The 22,515-nt window shown below is 54.2% G+C and overlaps 2 protein-coding genes across 3 annotated transcripts in view; one reads left to right on the forward strand and one right to left on the reverse strand.

Annotated features, from left to right (window-relative positions):
- Positions 1–16,348, reverse strand: part of LOC137332590 (kinesin-like protein KIFC3) — a 51,609-nt gene extending 35,261 nt beyond the window's left edge. The window contains 4 exon segments of the mRNA XM_067996533.1: positions 2,837–3,008; positions 6,003–6,022; positions 15,664–15,903; positions 16,322–16,348. Of these exon segments, the coding sequence (XP_067852634.1) occupies positions 2,837–3,008; positions 6,003–6,022; positions 15,664–15,903; positions 16,322–16,348 (459 nt within the window).
- Positions 1–22,515, forward strand: part of LOC137300050 (fucolectin-1-like) — a 433,112-nt gene that overhangs the window by 323,484 nt on the left and 87,113 nt on the right. The gene's annotated exons all lie outside the window — the stretch shown is intronic.

Here is a 22,515-nt window from a genome sequence, read left to right on the forward strand (position 1 = left end):
GGTGAATACACAGGAAACGCATGGTGTACAATGGGATAAATACACAGGAAACGCATGGTGTACAATGGGGTGAATACACAGGAAACGCACGGTGTACAATGGGGTGAATACACAGGAAACGCACGGTGTACAATGGGGTGAATACACAGGAAACGCATGGTGTACAATGGGATAAATACACAGGAAACGCATGGTGTACAATGGGGTGAATACACAGGAAACGCATGGTGTACAATGGGGTGAATACACAGGAAACGCACGGTGTACAATGGGGTGAATACACAGGAAACGCACGGTGTACAATGGGGTGAATACACAGGAAACGCATGGTGTACAATGGGATAAATACACAGGAAACGCATGGTGTACAATGGGGTGAATACACAGGAAACGCACGGTGTACAATGGGGTGAATACCCAGGAAACGCATGGTGTACAATGGGGTGAATACACAGGAATCGCACGGTGTACAATGGGATAAATACACAGGAAACGCACGGTGTACAATGGGATAAATACACAGGAAACGCACGGTGTACAATGGGGTGAATACCCAGGAAACGCACGGTGTACAATGGGGTGAATACACAGGAAACGCACGGTATACAATGGGATAAATACACAGGAAACGCACGGTGTACAATGGGATAAATACACAGGAAACGCACGGTGTACAATGGGGTGAATACACAGGAAACGCACGGTCTAGAATGGGGTGAATACACAGGAAACGCACGGTGTACAATGGGGTGAATACACAGGAAACGCACGGTGTACAATGGGGTGAATACACAGGAAACGCACGGTGTACAATGGGGTGAATACACAGGAAACGCACGGTGTACAATGGGGTGAATACACAGGAAACGCACGGTGTACAATGGGGTGAATACACAGGAAACGCACGGTGTACAATGGGGTGAATACACAGGAAACGCACGGTGTCCAATGGGGTGAATACACAGGAAACGCACGGTGTACAATGAGGTGAATACACAGGAAACGCACGGTATACAATGGGGTGAATACACAGGAAACGCACGGTCTAGAATGGGGTGAATACACAGGAAACGCACAGTGTACAATGGGGTGAATACACAAGAAACGCAACGTATACAATGGGGTGAATACACAGGAAACGCACGGTCTAGAATGGGGTGAATACACAGGAAACGCACAGTGTACAATGGGGTGAATACACAGGAAACGCAACGTATACAATGGGGTGAATACACAGGAAACGCACGGTCTAGAATGGGGTGAATACACAGGAAACGCACAGTGTACAATGGGGTGAATACACAGGAAACGCACGGTGTACAATGGGGTAAATACACAGGACACGCACGGTATTCAATGGGGTAAATACTCAGGAAACGCATGGTGTACAATGGGGTGAATACACAGGAAACGCACGGTATACAATGGGATAAATACACAGGAAACGCACGGTGTACAATGGGATAAATACACAGGAAACGCACGGTGTACAATGGGGTGAATACACAGGAAACGCACGGTCTAGAATGGGGTGAATACACAGGAAACGCACGGTGTACAATGGGGTGAATACACAGGAAACGCACGGTGTACAATGGGGTGAATACACAGGAAACGCACGGTGTACAATGGAGTGAATACACAGGAAACGCACGGTGTACAATGGGGTGAATACACAGGAAACGCACGGTGTACAATGGGGTGAATACACAGGAAACGCACGGTGTACAATGGGGTGAATACACAGGAAACGCACGGTGTCCAATGGGGTGAATACACAGGAAACGCACGGTGTACAATGAGGTGAATACACAGGAAACGCACGGTATACAATGGGGTGAATACACAGGAAACGCACGGTCTAGAATGGGGTGAATACACAGGAAACGCAAGGTATACAATGGGGTGAATACACAGGAAACGCACAGTGTACAATGGGGTGAATACACAAGAAACGCAACGTATACAATGGGGTGAATACGCAGGAAACGCACGGTCTAGAATGGGGTGAATACACAGGAAACGCACAGTGTACAATGGGGTGAATACACAGGAAACGCAACGTATACAATGGGGTGAATACACAGGAAACGCACGGTCTAGAATGGGGTGAATACACAGGAAACGCACAGTGTACAATGGGGTGAATACACAGGAAACGCACGGTGTACAATGGGGTAAATACACAGGACACGCACGGTATTCAATGGGGTAAATACTCAGGAAACGCATGGTATACAATTGGGTAAGTACACAGGAAACGCAACGTATACAATGGGGTGAATACACAGGAAACGCACGGTGTACAATGGGGTGAATGCACAGGAAACGCACGGTGTACAATTGGGTAAGTACACAGGAAACGCAACGTATACAATGGGGTGAATGCACAGGAAACGCACGGTGTACAATGGGGTGAATACACAGGAAACGCAACGTATACAATGGGGTGAATACACAGGAAACGCACGGTGTACAATGGGATAAATACACAGGAAACGCACGGTGTACAATGGGGTGAATACACAGGAAACGCACGGTGTACAATGGGGTGAATACACAGGAAACGCAACGTATACAATGGGGTGAATACACAGGAAACGCACGGTGTACAATGGGGTGAATACACAGGAAACGCACAGTGTACAATGGGGTGAATACACAGGAAACGCACGGTGTACAATGGGGTGAATACACAGGAAACGCACGGTGTACAATGGGGTGAATACACAGGAAACGCACGGTGTACAATGGGGTGAATACACAGTATAGAATGTTGAAGACCAGGATTATACGGCTCTCTGCGAACTATTGAGGGGGACGGGATCGGCCTTACCTGGAACTTGAAGCTGGCTGACAGTTGCTGCTTCTCGTTCTCCCCGTGCTCCACCTCCAGTTTGATGCATTGTACCTCCTCCATCAGCTTAGTCCTTTCACTCTGTAGTGCACTGATTGACTCCACCAGCCTCTGCACTCCGACTGATGGAGAGACGGCGGGAGACGGAGAGACGGCGGGAGACGGAGAGACGGCGGGAGACGGAGAGACGGCGGGAGACGGAGAGACGGCGGGAGACGGAGAGACGGCGGGAGACGGAGAGACGGCGGGAGACGGAGAGACGGCGGGAGACGGAGAGCCTTCGGAACAAGGAGAACTGTCAGTGGTCAATTCACATCCTACAACACACAAACGTATTGGGAAAACTCAGTGCTGTCCAATAGAAATCTCTGACTAGCCACAGGTGTTGCTACGGCGACACCATTTTAGCCACAAGCACTAATTTCAGTCGAAAACTCTCACAATCCAGATAAAGGTACTTCACAGGTGGATGAGAATGAAAGACTCCCATTTCTACAGCGCCTTTCATGATCTCAGGACGTCCCAAAGCGCTTTACAGCCAATGAAGCACCTTTTGAAGTGTAGTCACTGTTGTAATGTGGGAAACACGGCAGCCAATTTTTTATTTTTTATTATTCGTTCATGGGATGTGGGCGTCGCTGGCGAGGCCGGCATTTATTGCCCATCCCTAATTGCCCTTGAGAAGGTGGTGGTGAGCCGCCTCCTTGAACCGCTGCAGTCCGTGTGGTGAAGGTTCTCCCACAGTGCTGTTAGGAAGGGAGTTCCAGGATTTTGACCCAGCGACGATGAAGGAACGGCGATATATTTCCAAGTCGGGATGGTGTGTGACTTGGAGGGGAACGTGCAGGTGGTGTTGTTCCCATGTGCCTGCTGCTCTTGTCCTTCCAGGTGGTAGAGGTCGCGGGTTTGGGAGGTGCTGTCGAAGAAGCCTTGGCGAGTTGCTGCAGTGCATCCTGTGGATGGTACACACTGCAGCCACAGTGCGCCGGTGGTGAAGGGAGTGAATGTTTAGGGTGGTGGATGGGGTGCCAATCAAGCGGGCTGTTTTGTCCTGGATGGTGTCGAGCTTCTTGAGTGTTGTTGGAGCTGCACTCATCCAGGCAAGTGGAGAGTATTCCATCACACTCCTGACTTGTGCCTTGTAGATGGTGGAAAGGCTTTGGGGAGTCAGGAGGTGAGTCACTCGCCGCAGAATACCCAGCCTCTGACCTGCTCTCGTAGCCACAGTATTTATGTGGCTGGTCCAGTTAAGTTTCTGGTCAATGGTGACCCCCAGGATGTTGATGGTGGGGGATTCGGCGATGGTAATGCCGTTGAATGTCAAGGGGAGGTGGTTAGACTCTCTCTTGTTGGAGATGGTCATTGCCTGGCACTTGTCTAGCGCGAATGTTACTTGCCACTTATGAGCCCAAGCCTGGATGTTGTCCAGGTCTTGCTGCATGCGGGCTCGGACTGCTTCATTATCTGAGGGGTTGCGAATGGAACTGAACACTGTGCAGTCATCAGCGAACACCCCCATTTCTGACCTTATGATGGAGGGAAGGTCATTGATGAGGCAGCTGAAGATGGTTGGGCCTAGGACACTGCCCTGAGGAACTCCTGCAGCAATGCCCTGGGGCTGAGATGATTGGCCTCCAACAACCACTACCATCTTCCTTTGTGCTAGGTATGACTCCAGCCACTGGAGAGTTTTCCCTCTGATTCCCATTGACTTCAATTTTACTAGGGCTCCTTGGTGCCACACTCGGTCAAATGCTGCCTTGATGTCAAGGGCAGTCACTCTCACCTCACCTCTGGAATTCAGCACTTTTGTCCATGTTTGGACCAAGGCTGTAATGAGGTCTGGAGCCGAGTGGTCCTGGCGGAACCCAAACTGAGCATCGGTGAGCAGGTTATTGGTGAGTAAGTGCCGCTTGATAGCACTGTCGACGACACCTTCCATCACTTTGCTGATGATTGAGAGTAGACTGATGGGGCGGTAATTGGCCGGATTGGATTTGTCCTGCTTTTTGTGGACAGGACATACCTGGGCAATTTTCCATATTGTCGGGTAGATGCCAGTGTTGTAGCTGTACTGGAACAGCTTGGCTAGAGGCGCAGCTAGTTCTGGAGCACAAGTCTTCAGTACTACAGCCGGGATGTTGTCGGGGCCAATAGCCTGCGCACAGCAAGATCCCACAAACAGCAATGAGATAAATGACCAGATAATCTGTTTTTCGTGATGTTGGTTGAGGGATAAATATTGGCCCCAGGACACTGGGGAGAACTCCCCCCTGCTCTTCTTCAAAATAGTGTCCGTGGGATCTTTTACATCCACCTGAGAGGGCAGACAGGGCCTCGGTTCAACGTCTCATCCAAAAAACGGCACCTCTGACAGTGCAGCACTCCATCGGCGTCCCCGATTTTAATCGCTCCACCATTGGCGGCCGTGCCTTCAGCTGCCTGGGCCCTAAGCTCTGGAATTCCCTCCCTAAACCTCTCCACCTCTCTCTCCCCCTTTAAGACACTCCTTTTTTTATTCGTTCATGGGATGTGGGCGTCGCTGGCGAGGCCGGCATTTATTGCCCATCCCTAATTGCCCTTGAGAAGGTGGTGGTGAGCCGCCTTCTTGAACCGCTGCAGTCCGTGTGGTGAAGGTTCTCCCACAGTGCTGTTAGGAAGGGAGTTCCAGGATTTTGACCCTTAAAACCTACCTCTTTGACCAAGCTTTTGGTCACCTGTCCTAATATCTCCTTATGTGGCTCGGTGTCAAATTTTGTTTGATAATCGCTCCTGTGAAGCGCCCTGGGACGTTTTACTACATTAAAGGCGGGATATATAAATGCAAGTTTTTGTTGTTGTTGCTGGAGCCAGGAAGAGTGGGAGAAACCCTCCCTCCCTCCTCCACATTAAAACCACACTCGTCCTCCCACTCCCTCTCCCCTCACCCCTCCCCCACTCCCTCACCCCTCCCCTCAATTCATAGAATCATAGAATCATAGAAGTTTACAACATGGAAACAGGCCCTTCGGCCCAACATGTCCATGTCGCCCAGTTTATACCACTAAGCTGGTCCCAATTGCCTGCACTTGGCCCATATCCCTCTATACCCATCTTACCCATGTAACTGTCCAAATGCTTTTTAAAAGACAAAATTGTACCCGCCTCTACTACTGCCTCTGGCAGCTCGTTCCAGACACTCACCACCCTTTGAGTGAAAAAATTGCCCCTCTGGACCCTTTTGTATCTCTCCCCTCTCACCTTAAATCTATGCCCCCTCGTTATAGACTCCCCTACCTTTGGGAAAAGATTTTGACTATTGACCTTATCTATGCCCCTCATTATTTTATAGACTTCTATAAGATCACCCCTTAACCTCCTACTCTCCAGGGAAAAAAGTCCCAGTCTGTCTAACCTCTCCCTGTAAGTCAAACCATCAAGTCCCGGTAGCATCCTAGTAAATCTTTTCTGCACTCTTTCTAGTTTAATAATATCCTTTCTATAATAGGGTGACCAGAACTGTACACAGTACTCCAAGTGTGGCCTTACTAATGTCTTGTACAACTTCAACAAGACATCCCAACTCCTGCATTCAATGTTCTGACCAATGAAACCAAGCATGCCGAATGCCTCCCTCCCTTTCCCCCCTCAACCCTCCCTCTCCTCCTCTCCCCTTACCCCTTCCCCTCTCCTCCCTCATTCTCCCTCTCTCTCCCCCTCTCCCCTCATTCTCCCTCCCTCACACCTCCCTCTCCTCTCCCCCCTCATTCTCCTCCCTCTCCCTCTCCTCTCCCCCCCACTCCTCCTCCCTCTCCCTCTCCTCTCCCCCCTCATTCTCCTCCCTCACCCTCTCCTCTCCTCCCCACTCCCCCTCTCCTCTCCCCCCTCTTTCTCCCACCATCTCCCTCTCCCCCGAGGCCCTCGGCCGGGACCCAATCCCTCTGATATTCTTGCCCTTCTGCATATCTGGAACTCTCTCCCGCTAAAGGCTGTTGAGGCTGGGGGTCAATTGAAAATTTTAAAACTAAGATTGATAGATTTTTGTTGGGTAAGGGATATGGAACCAAGGCAATTAAATGGAGTTAAGCCATGCTCTAATTGAATGGTAGAACAAGCTCGAGGGGCTGAACGGCCTCCTCCTGTTCCGATGTTCTATGACCGGCAATCTGCCTGGTGCCCACAGGTCTTTGCTAACGAGGACGGCCCATCGATCCGCCGACTGAATTTCCAGACCAATTGTTTGTGGAAGTGAATTTGGGCATTAGTTTCGAGGACAGGCCCGGCTGAGAGGGAGGGCGAGAACTCTGGGTGTCTCACGGTTGAGCAGGCGCGAGGGACACCTGCTGGAAGCAGGGGAGAACGGAACTAGGGGTCATAAATATAAATAATAAATCCAATAGGGAATTCAGGAGAAACTTCTTTACCCAGAGAGTGGTGAGAATGTGGAACTCGCTCCCACAAGGAGTAGTTGATGCATTTAAGGGGAAGCTCGATAAACACATGAGGGAGAAAGGAATAGAAGGATATGCTGATAGGGTGAGATGAAGTAGGGAGGGAGGGAGGAGGCTCGTGTGGAGCATAAACACCAGCATGGACCTGTTGGGCCGAATGGCCTGTTTCTGTGCTGTACATTTTATTTAATTCAATTAAACCCAAACTCCATCAGACCAATTCAATTCTCCCAAACCTACCCCAGTGCACGACAGTGGAACATCAACCCAGCCCACCCCCTCAAATCAACACAGCCCACCCCCTCAAATCAACCCAGCCCACCCCCTGAAATCAACACAGCCCAGCCCCTCAAATCAACCCAGCCCACCCCCTCAAATCAACCCAGCCCACCCCCTGAAATCAACACAGCCCAGCCCCTCAAATCAACCCAGCCCACCCCCTCAAATCAACACAGCCCACCCCCTCAAATCAACACAGCCCACCCCCTCAAATCAACCCAGCCCACCCCCTCAAATCAACCCAGCCCACCCCTTCAAATCAACCCAACTCACCCCCTCAAATCAACCCAACTCACCACCTCAAATCAACCCAGCCCACCCCCTCAAATCAACCCAGCCCACCCCCTCAAATCAACCCAACTCACCCCCTCAAATCAACCCAACTCACCCCCTCGAATCAACACAGCCCACCCCCTCAAATCAACCCAGCCCACCCCCTCAAATCAACACAGCCCACCCCCTCAAATCAACACAGCCCACCCCCTCAAATCAACCCAACTCACCCCCTCAAATCAACCCAACTCACCCCCTCAAATCAACACAGCCCACCCCCTCAAATCAACACAGCCCACCCCCTCAAATCAACCCAACTCACCCCCTCAAATCAACCCAACTCACCCCCTCAAATCAACACAGCCCACCCCCTCAAATCAACCCAGCCTACCCCCTCAAATCAACCCAGCCCACCCCCTCAAATCAACCCAACTCACCCCCTCAAATCAACACAGCCCACCCCCTCAAATCAACCCAACTCACCCCCTCAAATCAACACAGCCCACCCCCTCAAATCAACACAGCCCAGCCCCTCAAATCAACACAGCCCACCCCCTCAAATCAACCCAACTCACCCCCTCAAATCAACACAGCCCACCCCCTCAAATCAACCCAGCCCACCCCCTCAATCAACCCAACTCACCCCCTCAAATCAACACAGCCCAGCCCCTCAAATCAACACAGCCCACCCCCTCAAATCAACACAGCCCAGCCCCTCAAATCAACCCAACTCACCCCCTCAAATCAACCCAGCCCACCCCCTCAAATCAACACAGCCCACCCCCTCAAATCAACACAGCCCACCCCCTCAAATCAACACAGCCCACCCCCTCAAATCAACCCAGCCCACCCCCTCAAATCAACACAGCCCACCCCCTCAAATCAACACGGCCCACCCCCTCAAATCAACACGGCCCACCCCCTCAAATCAACACAGCCCACCCCCTCAAATCAACCCAACTCACCCCCTCAAATCAACCCAACTCACCCCCTCAAATCAACACAGCCCACCCCCTCAAATCAACCCAACTCACCCCCTCAAATCAACACAGCCCACCCCCTCAAATCAACCCAACTCACCCCCTCAAATCAACACAGCCCACCCCCTCAAATCAACACAGCCCACCCCCTCAAATCAACCCAGCCCACCCCCTCAAATCAACTCGGCCCACCCTCTCAAATCAACCCAACTCACCCCCTCAAATCAACCCAGCCCACCCCCTCAAATCAACACAGCCCACCCCCTCAAATCAACACAGCCCACCCCCTCAAATCAACCCAACTCACCCCCTCAAATCAACACAGCCCACCCCCTCAAATCAACCCAGCCCAGCCCCTCAAATCAACCCAACTCACCCCCTCAAATCAACCCAACTCACCCCCTCAAATCAACCCAGCCCATCCCCTCAAATCAACCCAGCCCACCCCCTCAAATCAACCCAACTCACCCCCTCAAATCAACACAGCCCACCCCCTCAAATCAACCCAACTCACCCCCTCAAATCAACACAGCCCACCCCCTCAAATCAACACAGCCCACCCCCTCAAATCAACACAGCCCACCCCCTCAAATCAACACAGCCCACCCCCTCAAATCAACCCAGCCCACCCCCTCAAATCAACCCAGCCCACCCCCTCAAATCAACCCAACTCACCCCCTCAAATCAACCCAACTCACCCCCTCGAATCAACACAGCCCACCCCCTCAAATCAACCCAGCCCACCCCCTCAAATCAACCCAGCCCACCCCCTCAAATCAACACAGCCCACCCCCTCAAATCAACCCAACTCACCCCCTCAAATCAACACAGCCCACCCCCTCAAATCAACCCAACTCACCCCCTCGAATCAACCCAGCCCACCCCCTCAAATCAACCCAACTCACCCCCTCAAATCAACACAGCCCACCCCCTCAAATCAACCCAACCCACCCCCTCAAATCAACCTGGCCCAACCCCTCAAATCAACACAGCCCACCCCCTCAAATCAACCCAACCCACCCCCTCAAATCAACCCAACCCACCCCCTCAAATCAACCTGGCCCACCCCCTCAAACCAACCCAGCCCACCCCCTCAAATCAACCCAGCCCACCCCCTCAAATCAACACAGCCCACCCCCTCAAATCAACACAGCCCACCCCCTCAAATCAACCCAACTCACCCCCTCAAATCAACCCAACTCACCCCCTCAAATCAACACAGCCCACCCCCTCAAATCAACACAGCCCACCCCCTCAAATCAACCCAACTCACCCCCTCAAATCAACCCAACTCACCCCCTCAAATCAACACAGCCCACCCCCTCAAATCAACCCAGCCTACCCCCTCAAATCAACCCAGCCCACCCCCTCAAATCAACCCAACTCACCCCCTCAAATCAACACAGCCCACCCCCTCAAATCAACCCAACTCACCCCCTCAAATCAACACAGCCCACCCCCTCAAATCAACACAGCCCAGCCCCTCAAATCAACACAGCCCACCCCCTCAAATCAACCCAACTCACCCCCTCAAATCAACACAGCCCACCCCCTCAAATCAACCCAGCCCACCCCCTCAATCAACCCAACTCACCCCCTCAACTCAACACAGCCCAGCCCCTCAAATCAACACAGCCCACCCCCTCAAATCAACCCAACTCACCCCCTCAAATCAACACAGCCCACCCCCTCAAATCAACCCAGCCCACCCCCTCAAATCAACACAGCCCACCCCCTCAAATCAACACAGCCCACCCCCTCAAATCAACACAGCCCACCCCCTCAAATCAACCCAGCCCACCCCCTCAAATCAACACAGCCCACCCCCTCAAATCAACACGGCCCACCCCCTCAAATCAACACGGCCCACCCCCTCAAATCAACACAGCCCACCCCCTCAAATCAACCCAACTCACCCCCTCAAATCAACCCAACTCACCCCCTCAAATCAACACAGCCCACCCCCTCAAATCAACCCAACTCACCCCCTCAAATCAACACAGCCCACCCCCTCAAATCAACCCAACTCACCCCCTCAAATCAACACAGCCCACCCCCTCAAATCAACACAGCCCACCCCCTCAAATCAACCCAGCCCACCCCCTCAAATCAACTCGGCCCACCCTCTCAAATCAACCCAACTCACCCCCTCAAATCAACCCAGCCCACCCCCTCAAATCAACACAGCCCACCCCCTCAAATCAACACAGCCCACCCCCTCAAATCAACCCAACTCACCCCCTCAAATCAACACAGCCCACCCCCTCAAATCAACCCAGCCCAGCCCCTCAAATCAACCCAACTCACCCCCTCAAATCAACCCAACTCACCCCCTCAAATCAACCCAGCCCATCCCCTCAAATCAACCCAGCCCACCCCCTCAAATCAACCCAACTCACCCCCTCAAATCAACACAGCCCACCCCCTCAAATCAACCCAACTCACCCCCTCAAATCAACACAGCCCACCCCCTCAAATCAACACAGCCCACCCCCTCAAATCAACCCAACTCACCCCCTCAAATCAACCCAACTCACCCCCTCAAATCAACACAGCCCACCCCCTCAAATCAACCCAACTCACCCCCTCAAATCAACACAGCCCACCCCCTCAAATCAACCCAACTCACCCCCTCAAATCAACACAGCCCACCCCCTCAAATCAACACAGCCCACCCCCTCAAATCAACCCAGCCCACCCCCTCAAATCAACTCGGCCCACCCTCTCAAATCAACCCAACTCACCCCCTCAAATCAACCCAGCCCACCCCCTCAAATCAACACAGCCCACCCCCTCAAATCAACCCAGCCCACCCCCTCAAATCAACCCAGCCCAGCCCCTCAAATCAACCCAACTCACCCCCTCAAATCAACCCAACTCACCCCCTCAAATCAACACAGCCCAGCCCCTCAAATCAACCCAGCCCACCCCCTCAAATCAACCCAACTCACCCCCTCAAATCAACCCAGCCCACCCCCTCAAATCAACCCAACTCACCCCCTCAAATCAACACAGCCCAGCCCCTCAAATCAACCCAGCCCACCCCCTCAAATCAACACAGCCCACCCCCTCAAATCAACCCGGCCCACCCCCTAAAATCAACACAGCCCAGCCCCTCAAATCAACCCAGCCCAGCCCCTCAAATCAACCCAGCCCACCCCCTCAAATCAACCCAACTCACCCCCTAAAATCAACACAGCCCAGCCCCTCAAATCAACCCAGCCCAGCCCCTCAAATCAACACAGCCCACCCCCTCAAATCAACCCAACTCACCCCCTCAAATCAACACAGCCCAGCCCCTCAAATCAACCCAGCCCACCCCCTCAAATCAACCCAGTCCACCCCCTCAAATCAACCCAGCCCACCCCCTCAAATCAACACAGCCCACCCCCTCAAATCAACCCAGCCCACCCCCTCAAATCAACACAGCCCACCCCCTCAAATCAACACAGCCCACCCCCTCAAATCAACACAGCCCACCCCCTCAAATCAACACAGCCCACCCCCTCAAATCAACCCAACTCACCCCCTCAAATCAACACAGCCCACCCCCTCAAATCAACCCAGCCCAGCCCCTCAAATCAACCCAACTCACCCCCTCAAATCAACCCAACTCACCCCCTCAAATCAACACAGCCCAGCCCCTCAAATCAACCCAGCCCACCCCCTCAAATCAACCCAACTCACCCCCTCAAATCAACCCAGCCCACCCCCTCAAATCAACCCAACTCACCCCCTCAAATCAACACAGCCCACCCCCTCAAATCAACACAGCCCAGCCCCTCAAATCAACCCAGCCCACCCCCTCAAATCAACCCGGCCCACCCCCTCAAATCAACCCAACTCACCCCCTCAAATCAACCCGGCCCACCCCCTCAAATCAACACAGCCCACCCCCTCAAATCAACCCGGCCCACCCCCTAAAATCAACACAGCCCAGCCCCTCAAATCAACCCAGCCCAGCCCCTCAAATCAACCCAGCCCACCCCCTCAAATCAACCCAACTCACCCCCTAAAATCAACACAGCCCAGCCCCTCAAATCAACCCAGCCCAGCCCCTCAAATCAACACAGCCCACCCCCTCAAATCAACCCAACTCACCCCCTCAAATCAACACAGCCCACCCCCTCAAATCAACACAGCCCACCCCCTCAAATCAACCCAACTCACCCCCTCAAATCAACCCAGCCCACCCCCTCAAATCAACACAGCCCACCCCCTCAAATCAACACAGCCCAGCCCCTCAAATCAACCCGGCTCAACTCACCAAATAATTTAGCCCAAAACAACCCAGCCCAGCCTTGTTCCACTCAATCACACACTCCAATTTAGCCGAGCACAGCCCAATTCAACCCACCACTACCCAATTCCAATTTACCCCAACCCACTCCAAGTTGACTTAACACAATCTAACCCAGTTCAACCCTAATTCAGTCCAATTCCGGCCTCCAAAAGCAAAGTCCAGTCACAATTCAGCAGAACCCAACCTAACACAGGATAGGTGAATGATTCAGATAGAGGTGGTTTACACACTGCTGTCGCCAGTGAATATATGAGCAGAGGCCAATCCAAACCAGCCACTGACAATCTACAAGAATGGCTTCACAGCTCTCCTGAAGGAAGATCTGAGCCAGTAATCCCTGAGGTTCTGGGCCCAGTCAGTGCTGAGTGAGCTGACCGCTGGGTAGGCCGCATGTAGACCATGTTTTCCTGTATGGCCATTCTGCTCAACGAATTGTGGACAGGCAGGAACGAATGAAGTAACACACAGTCCACTGGTCCCTTGGCCTTTGTTCAAATACTTTCACTGCCTACAAAAAAAAAAGCAGGGACCTATTTCAGGCGTGGGCCCAGGATGCCTCTTTTTCTGCCTTTACCAATATGGCGGTTGGTGCACTAACAGTCCCCTAACGCCAGTTAGGAATGGCCAGGCCAATGATGCATCCCAGAAATAGATGGTCCGTGCAAGATATAGATCCCCAGTGAAGGATGACAAGACAGAGCATGCATCCCATAAATTGATGAACCACCAAACATGGAGCCCACCAATGTTGCATCCCAACGGCAAGGCAAATTAAAGGGATGGAGTCGAGAGGCGGGGGGTGGGGGGTGGGGGTTGCATTGGCAGATGATGGAGGGAGGAAGTGGGAGGTGGGATTTAGGGTAAAGGAAAATTGAGAAACGTAATGAGCGCTCGCGCCCGCCCGCCCGCCCGCCATATTGGATGCTTAGGTGTCAGCTTTGTGCCTGAAAAACGGGCAGGGCACCATTTGAAGTTCTAGTCAAGTTTCACCTCAACGACCCTATCGAATCCCTTTCTCTATCAGGTTTACTCTTAGCCTTGTCATTTCCAAACGAACGTAGGAACAGGAGGAGGCCATTCAGCCCCTCGAGCCTGTTCCGCCATTCAATTACATCATGGCTGATCTGTAGCTTAACTCCATCTACCCGCCTTGTAACCCTCGATACCGTCACCCAACAAAAATCTTTCAATTTCAGTTTTGAAATTTTCGATTGACCCCCGGCCTCAACAGCCTTTTTGGGGGAGAGAGTTCCAGATTTCCACTCCCCTTTGTGTGATGAAGTGTTTCCTGACATCAGCCCTGAACGGCCGAGCTCTAATTTTAAGGTTATTCCCCCTTGTTCTAGCCATGAAACTACCGGATTGTCGTAAAAAAAACCCATCTGGTTCACTAATGTCCTTTAGGGAAGGAAACCTGCCGTCCTTACCCGGTCTGGCCTATATGTGACTCCAGTCCCACACCAATGTGGTTGATTCTTAATCACCCTCTGAAATGGCCTAGCAAGCCACTCAGTTGTCAAGAAGGCGGCTCACCACCACCTTCTCAAGGGCAATTAGGGATGGGCAATAAATGCCGGCCTCGCCAGCGACGCCCACATCCCATGAACGAATAAAAACAAAACTCTCCCACCAGAGGAAATAGTTTCTCTCTATCGACCCTATCAAATCCTTTAATTATCTTAAACACCTCAATTAGATCACCCCTTAATCTTCTACACTCGAGGGAATACAAGCCCAGTCTATACAACCTGTCCTCGTAATTTAACCCTTTTATCCCCGGTATCATTCTGGTGAATCTGCGCTGCACCCCCTCCAAGGCCGATCTATCCTTCCTGAGGTGCGGTGCCCAGAACTGAACGCAGTCTCCGGATGGGGTCTGAGCAGAGCTTTATTCAACCGTAACAAAGCTTGAAATAATTTCACTTAATACAAAATAACCTCACTTAGAATCACAGGAGGAGGTCATTCGGCCCATCGTGCCTGTGCCTGCTCTTTGAAAGAGCTATCCAATTAGTCCCACTCCCCTGCTCTTTCCCCATAGCCCTGTCAATTTTTTCCCTTCAAGTATTTATCTAATTCCCTTTTGAAAGTTATTATTGAATCTGCTTCCACCGCCCTTTCAGGCAGTGAATTCCAGATCGGAACAACTCGCTGCGTAAAAGTTCTTCCTCATGTCGCCTTTGGTTCTTTTGCCGATCACCTTAAATCCGTGTCCTCTGGTTACCGACCCTCCTGCCAGTGGAAACAGTTTCTCCTTATTTACTCTGTCAAAACGCTCCATGATTTTGAACACCTCGATCAAATCTCCCCTTAACCTTCTCTGTTCTAAGTAGAACAACCCCAGTTTCTCCAGTCTCTCCACATAACTGAAGTCCCTCATCCCTGGGGCCATTCTAGTAAATCTCTTCTGCACCCTCTCTAAGGCCTTGACTCCTTCCTAAAGTGCGGTGCCTAGAATTGAACACAATACTCCAGCTCAGGCCTAACCAGTGTTTTATAAAGGAAAGAGGATTCCTCACCTCCAGTCTGAAGTTTCCTCACTAGTGTCTCCTGCTCGCTGATGATATCCTGGAGGTTCTCAATCAGGCTCAGCTTGTCCCTCATCTCCTGCTTGCAAGCTCTTCTCAACACCTTCAGCTGCTTCTTGCTCTTGACCTCCTCCCGCCTCAGCCGGGCCCTGTACTCGGAGGCTTTGTCCTGGAGACGCTGCATGTGTGAGTAACGTTCGAGGAAGGCCAGCAGATGGGTCATCACCAACAGCAGAGGGGAGTGATGGGGCTGCTGGGATTGGCCAACCGGAACATGGGCCACCCAATGACCAGGACGACCAGGATGAATGGTCGGCCAACAAGATGGATCCCACCACCCCCCAAGTTAGGAATGGCCAGGCCAATGATGCATCCCAGAAATAGATGGTCCGTGCAAGATATAGATCCCCAGTGAAGGATGACAAGACAGAGCATGCATCCCATGAATTGATGAGCCACCAAACATGGAGCCCACCAATGTTGCATCCCAACGGCAAGGCAAATTAAAGGGATGGAGTCGAGAGGCGGGGGGGTGGGGGGTGGGGGGTGGGGGTTGCATTGGCAGATGATGGAGGGGGGAAGTGGGAGGTGGGATTTAGGGTAAAGGAAAATTGAGAAACAGAAGAAACAGAAATAGTTTAAATTGAGCGTGTGAAAGCGGGTTAGCAAACATCAGAACACGAGAAGTCATTAAACATCCATTTATAAATCGCATTAGCATTACTTAAATCGATTGACTGTATTTAAAATAGCTTTGAGTGCGGTTTTAAAAAAAAATGCATTCTGCGGTGGCGTGGGGGGGCGGCGGTGCGGGCGTCGCTGGCGAGGCCGGCATTGATTGCCCGCCCCGAGTCGCCCCCTCGAGAAGGTGGCGGTGGGCCTCGCCCCTGGAAACCGCTGCGTGCCACGGTTTTTTTTGATCCAAGTGAGGAGTTTGTTCCGCCACTTCAGAGGGCAGTTCAGAGTCAACCCCTTTCCCCGTGGGTAAAGCCGGGCCAGGATGTCGATGGTACGTTAGCTGCCCACGTCAGGCTGGGACGATGGGTCCTCGCACAGCTACCTTCCCATTCGGGTGCTCCTTGTCCGCCTGCGAAAATGTTCCCCCGGCAGCTTCCTGCTTCAACGAGAGAAATTCGGTGAGTGGAGAGGTAGCGTCAGTGAGCAGCCAATCATCATCGCTCCCGCTGGTCCCATCGCCATCAGAAGGACCTAGAAATAAAAGAGGAGGAAGAAAGAACCTTGATTTCAGTCGCGTCTTTCACCGTCTCAGGACGTCCCACAGCACTTTACACCCGATGGAGTACTTCTGCCGTGATGTGGGAAACGCGACAGCCAATTTGCGCACAGCGAGATCCCACAATCGGAAATTAATCTGTTTTTTTAGTGATGTTGGTTGAGGGATAAATATTGGCCCCAGGACACCGGGGAGAACTCCCCCCTGCTCTTCTTCGAAATAGTGTCCGTGGGATCTCTTACATCCACCCGAGAGGGCAGATCGGGCCTCGGTTTAACATCTCATCCGAAAGACGGCACCTCCGACAGTGCGGCGCTCCCTCAGTACTGACCGTCCGACAGTGCGGCGCTCCCTCAGTACTGACCCTCCGACAGTGCAGCGCTCCCTCAGTACTGACCCTCCGACAGTGCGGCGCTCCCTCAGTACTGACCCTCCGACAGTGCAGCACTCCCTCAGTACTGACCCTCTGACAGTGCAGTACTCCCTCAGTACTGACCCTCCGACAGTGCAGCACTCCCTCAGTACTGACCCTCCGACAGCGCGGCGCTCCCTCAGTACTGACCCTCTGACAGTGCAGCGCTCCCTCAGTACTGACCCTCCGACAGTGCAGCACTCCCTCAGTACTGACCCTCCGACAGTGCAGCACTCCCTCAGTACTGACCCTCCGACAGTGCAGCACTCCCTCAGTACTGACCCTCCGACGGTGCAACACTCCCTCAGTACTGACCCTCCGACAAAATAATACTTTCCCCAAGGATCACAGATTCAAGGGTGTCGGCCGTGGCTCTCGTCTCCGAGTCAGACGGTCATGGGTTCATGTCCCACTCCAGAGACTTGAGTACAAAATCCAGGCCGACACTCCCAGTGCAGCACTGAGGGGAGCGCCGCACTGTCGGAGGGTCAGTACTGAGGGAGTGCCGCACTGTCGGAGGGTCAGTACTGAGGGAGCGCCGCACTGTCGGAGGGTCAGTACTGAGGGAGCGCCGCACTGTCGGAGGGGTCAGTACTGAGGGAGTGCCGCACTGTCGGAGGGTCAGTACTGAGGGAGCGCCGCACTGTCGGAGGGTCAGTACTGAGGGAGCGCTGCACTGTCGGAGGGTCAGTACTGAGGGAGCGCTGCACTGTCGGAGGGTCAGTACTGAGGGAGCGCCGCACTGTCGGAGGGTCAGTACTGAGGGAGCGCTGCACTGTCGGAGGGTCTGTACTGAGGGAGCGCTGCACTGTCCGAGGGTCTGTACTGAGGGAGCGCTGCACTGTCGGAGGGTCAGTACTGAGGGAGTGCCGCACTGTCGGAGGGTCAGTACTGAGGGAGCGCTGCACTGTCGGAGGGTCTGTACTGAGGGAGCGCTGCACTGTCGGAGGGTCTGTACTGAGGGAGCGCCGCACTGTCCGAGGGTCAGTACTGAGGGAGTGCTGCACTGTCGGAAGGTCAGTACTGAGGGAGCGCCGCACTGTCGGAGGGTCAGTACTGAGGGAGCGCTGCACTGTCGGAGGGTCAGTACTGAGGGAGTGCCGCACTGTTGGAGGTGCCGTCTTTCGGATGAGACGTTAAACCGAGGCCCCGTCTGTTCTCTCAGGTGGATGCAAAAGATCCCACGGCCACTATTGGAGGACGATCTGTAATGAGAGAGGAGACGGCAGATTAATCGCCCGGTGCCTGGAGCGGGGCCTGAACTGACAAACCTCTGACCCAGAGGCAAGGGAGTTCCCACGAGCCCCGGCTGACAACTTGGGGGTGATTTTAAGGGGCAAATGCGGGTGCGTTGGGGGTGGGGGGTTTCGAAAATCGTACAAATCCCGTTCGGGTTTGGAAGCCGCCTCCAATCCGCCGACTTCCGAGTTTCCCAGGGACCCACCTGTGTGCGTGTGGGTGACCCGGGAACGGAAGTCCCGCCCGGGCAATTAAAGCCGCCAGGGTGACAGTTATTTCCCTCATTGAGGATCTTCAGGCACTTTACCTGGGACAGAGGACGGGATTCGAAAGATTTTTAACTTAACTGGGCGGCTTTCCCACCGTCTCCGGATCACACCCGGTGAAACCAGGGCCGGGTCAGGGAACAAGGAACGAAATAAATTACATCCAAAAAACCCATGCAATGAAGTGAAAACACTAAATGCACCTCCCTCTGTGTCCTGCTCCGATGTCCGATGTCCCCCCAGTCCCCCCGATCTTCCCCTCTCCCTCCCAATCTACACCCCCCAATCTTTCCCTCTCCTCCCCCCACCGGACTTCCCCTGATCGTCCCCCCTCCCCCCCGATCTCCCCACCCACCGTCTTCCCCTCTCCCCCCCATCCCCGGTCTTCCCCTCTCCCCTCCCCATCCCCCAGTCTTCCCCTCTCCTCCCCCCCCCATCCCCGGTCTTCCCCCCTCCCACCCCCAGTCTTCCCCTCTCCCCCTCTCCCCCCCATCCCCGGTCTTCCCCCCCTCCCATCCCCGGTCTTCCCCTCTCCCCCCCCATCCTCCGTCTTCCCCTCTCCCCCCTCCCACCCCCCAGTCTTCCCCTCTCCCCCCCCATCCCCGGTCTTCCCCCCCTCCCACCCCCAGTCTTCCCCTCTCCCCCCCCATCCCCCGTCTTCCCCCTCTCCTCCCCCATCCCCGGTCTTCCCCTCTCCCCCCCCATCCCCGGTCTTCCCCCCCCTCCCACCCCCAGTCTTCCCCTCTCCCCCTCTCCCCCCCATCTCCGGTCTTCCCCCCCCTCCCACCCCCAGTCTTCCCCTCTCCCCCCCCATCCCCGGTCTTCCCCTCTCCCCCTACCCCCGGTCTTCCCCTCCCGCCCCTGACCCCTGGTCTTCCCCTCTCCCCCTACCCCCGGTCTTCCCCTCCCCCCCACCCCCAGTCTTCCCCTCTCCCCCCCCATCCCCAGTCTTTCCCCTCTCCCCCCCCATCCCCGGTCTTCCCCTCTCCCCCCCCATCCCCGGTCTTCCCCCCCTCCCACCCCCGGTCTTCCCCTCTCCCCCCCCATCCCCGGTCTTCCCCTCTCCCCCCCCATCCCCAGTCTTCCCCTCTCCCCCCCACTCCCCCCGGTCTTCCCCTCCCCCCCATCCCTGGTCTTCCCCTCTCCCCCCCACTCCCCCGGTCTTCCCCTCCCCCCCATCCCTGGTCTTCCCCTCTCCCCCCCACTCCCCCGGTCTTCCCCTCCCCCCCATCCCTGGTCTTCCCCTCTCCCCCCCACTCCCCCGGTCTTCCCCTCCCCCCCATCCCTGGTCTTCCCCTCTCCCCCCCACTCCCCCGGTCTTCCCCTCCCCCCCATCCCTGGTCTTCCCCTCTCCCCCCCACTCCCCCGGTCTTCCCCTCCCCCCCATCCCTGGTCTTCCCCTCTCCCCCCTGACCCCCGGTCTTCCCCTCTCCCCCCCACTCCCCCGGTCTTCCCCTCCCCCCTGACCCCCGGTCTTCCCCTCTCCCCCCCACTCCCCCGGTCTTCCCCTCCCCCCTGACCCCCGGTCTTCCCCTCTCCCCCCCACTCCCCCGGTCTTCCAGTCCAGCGCTGGATGATGTCTCACTCTCTCTCTTTCCCCCCCCGCCATTGTGTTGCGGCTCCTGACAGCAGCCATCCTGTCCATCAGACCAGCTGCCGGGCGCGAGACCCGGGGAGGACGTGAATCATCATCAAACAGCGTGCGATCGGGTCGCAAAGTTTGGTTCATGCGGGTTTGCCACGTGCCCAACCCCCCACCCCCCCCCCCGGCTGCCAACCCGCCTCGCCGTTAGTATCGGTGCAACGGGACAGACAATCACTCCATTAAGATCTTGATGTCACAGGGACGTTTAATAAAAAGGCTTTACGTACTTTCCTCATCCATCAGCTCCGCCCACAGGTCCGCCTTAACAGAGAGACAGCACTCAGGCGGCCCGGGCCTAGTCTTGGTCTCCATGGAAACAGCCGCCTGATCCTGTCAGGAGTAAAAAAAATGAAGTAATTCCCCAATTTTAAGAGACGCGATTTGAAGACTGGAAGGACTGAGACAGGACCCCAGGCTGAACTGTGCCCTTAAACAGGACCCCAGGCTGAACTGTGCCCTTAAACAGGACCCCAGACTGAACTGTGCCCTTAAACAGGACCCCAGACTGAACTGTGCCCTTAAACTGGACCCCAGACTGAACTGTGCCCTTAAACAGAACCCCAGGCTGAACTGTGCCCTTAAACAGGACCCCAGACTGAACTGTGCCCTTAAACAGAACCCCAGACTGAACTGTGCCCTTAAACAGAACCCCAGACTGAACTGTGCCCTTAAACAGAACCCCAGACTGAACTGTGCCCTTAAACTGGACCCCAGACTGAACTGTGCCCTTAAACAGAACCCCAGACTGAACTGTGCCCTTAAACAGAACCCCAGACTGAACTGTGCCCTTAAACTGGACCCCAGACTGAACTGTGCCCTTAAACAGAACCCCAGGCTGAACTGTGCCCTTAAACAGGACCCCAGACTGAACTGTGCCCTTAAACAGGACCCCAGACTGAACTGTGCCCTTAAACAGAACCCCAGGCTGAACTGTGCCCTTAAACAGGACCCCAGGCTGAACTGTGCCCTTAAACAGGACCCCAGGCTGAACTGTGCCCTTAAACAGGACCCCAGACTGAACTGTGCCCTTAAACAGGACCCCAGACTGAACTGTGCCCTTAAACTGGACCCCAGACTGAACTGTGCCCTTAAACTGGACCCCAGGCTGAACTGTGCCCTTAAACTGGACCCCAGACTGAACTGTGCCCTTAAACTGGACCCCAGACTGAACTGTGCCCTTAAACAGGAATCCAGGCTGAACTGTGCCCTTAAACAGGACCCCAGACTGAACTGTGCCCTTAAACAGGAATCCAGGCTGAACTGTGCCCTTAAACAGAACCCCAGACTGAACTGTGCCCTTAAACTGGACCCCAGGCTGAACTGTGCCCTTAAACTGGACCCCAGACTGAACTGTGCCCTTAAACTGGACCCCCGACTGAACTGTGCCCTTAAACAGAACCCCAGACTGAACTGTGCCCTTAAACAGAACCCCAGACTGAACTGTGCCCTTAAACAGGACCCCAGGCTGAACTGTGCCCTTAAACAGGACCCCAGGCTGAACTGTGCCCTTAAACAGGACCCCAGACTGAACTGTGCCCTTAAACAGGACCCCAGACTGACTGTGCCCTTAAACTGGACCCCAGACTGAACTGTGCCCTTAAACTGGACCCCAGGCTGAACTGTGCCCTTAAACTGGACCCCAGACTGAACTGTGCCCTTAAACTGGACCCCAGACTGAACTGTGCCCTTAAACAGGAATCCAGGCTGAACTGTGCCCTTAAACAGGACCCCAGACTGAACTGTGCCCTTAAACAGGAATCCAGGCTGAACTGTGCCCTTAAACAGAACCCCAGACTGAACTGTGCCCTTAAACTGGACCCCAGGCTGAACTGTGCCCTTAAACTGGACCCCAGACTGAACTGTGCCCTTAAACTGGACCCCCGACTGAACTGTGCCCTTAAACAGAACCCCAGACTGAACTGTGCCCTTAAACAGAACCCCAGACTGAACTGTGCCCTTAAACAGGACCCCAGGCTGAACTGTGCCCTTAAACAGGACCCCAGACTGAACTGTGCCCTTAAACAGAACCCCAGACTGAACTGTGCCCTTAAACAGAACCCCAGACTGAA

The sequence above is a fragment of the Heptranchias perlo genome, chromosome 2 (genome assembly GCF_035084215.1).
Source record: "Heptranchias perlo isolate sHepPer1 chromosome 2, sHepPer1.hap1, whole genome shotgun sequence".
In the NCBI taxonomy this organism is placed as follows: Eukaryota; Metazoa; Chordata; class Chondrichthyes; order Hexanchiformes; family Hexanchidae; genus Heptranchias; species Heptranchias perlo.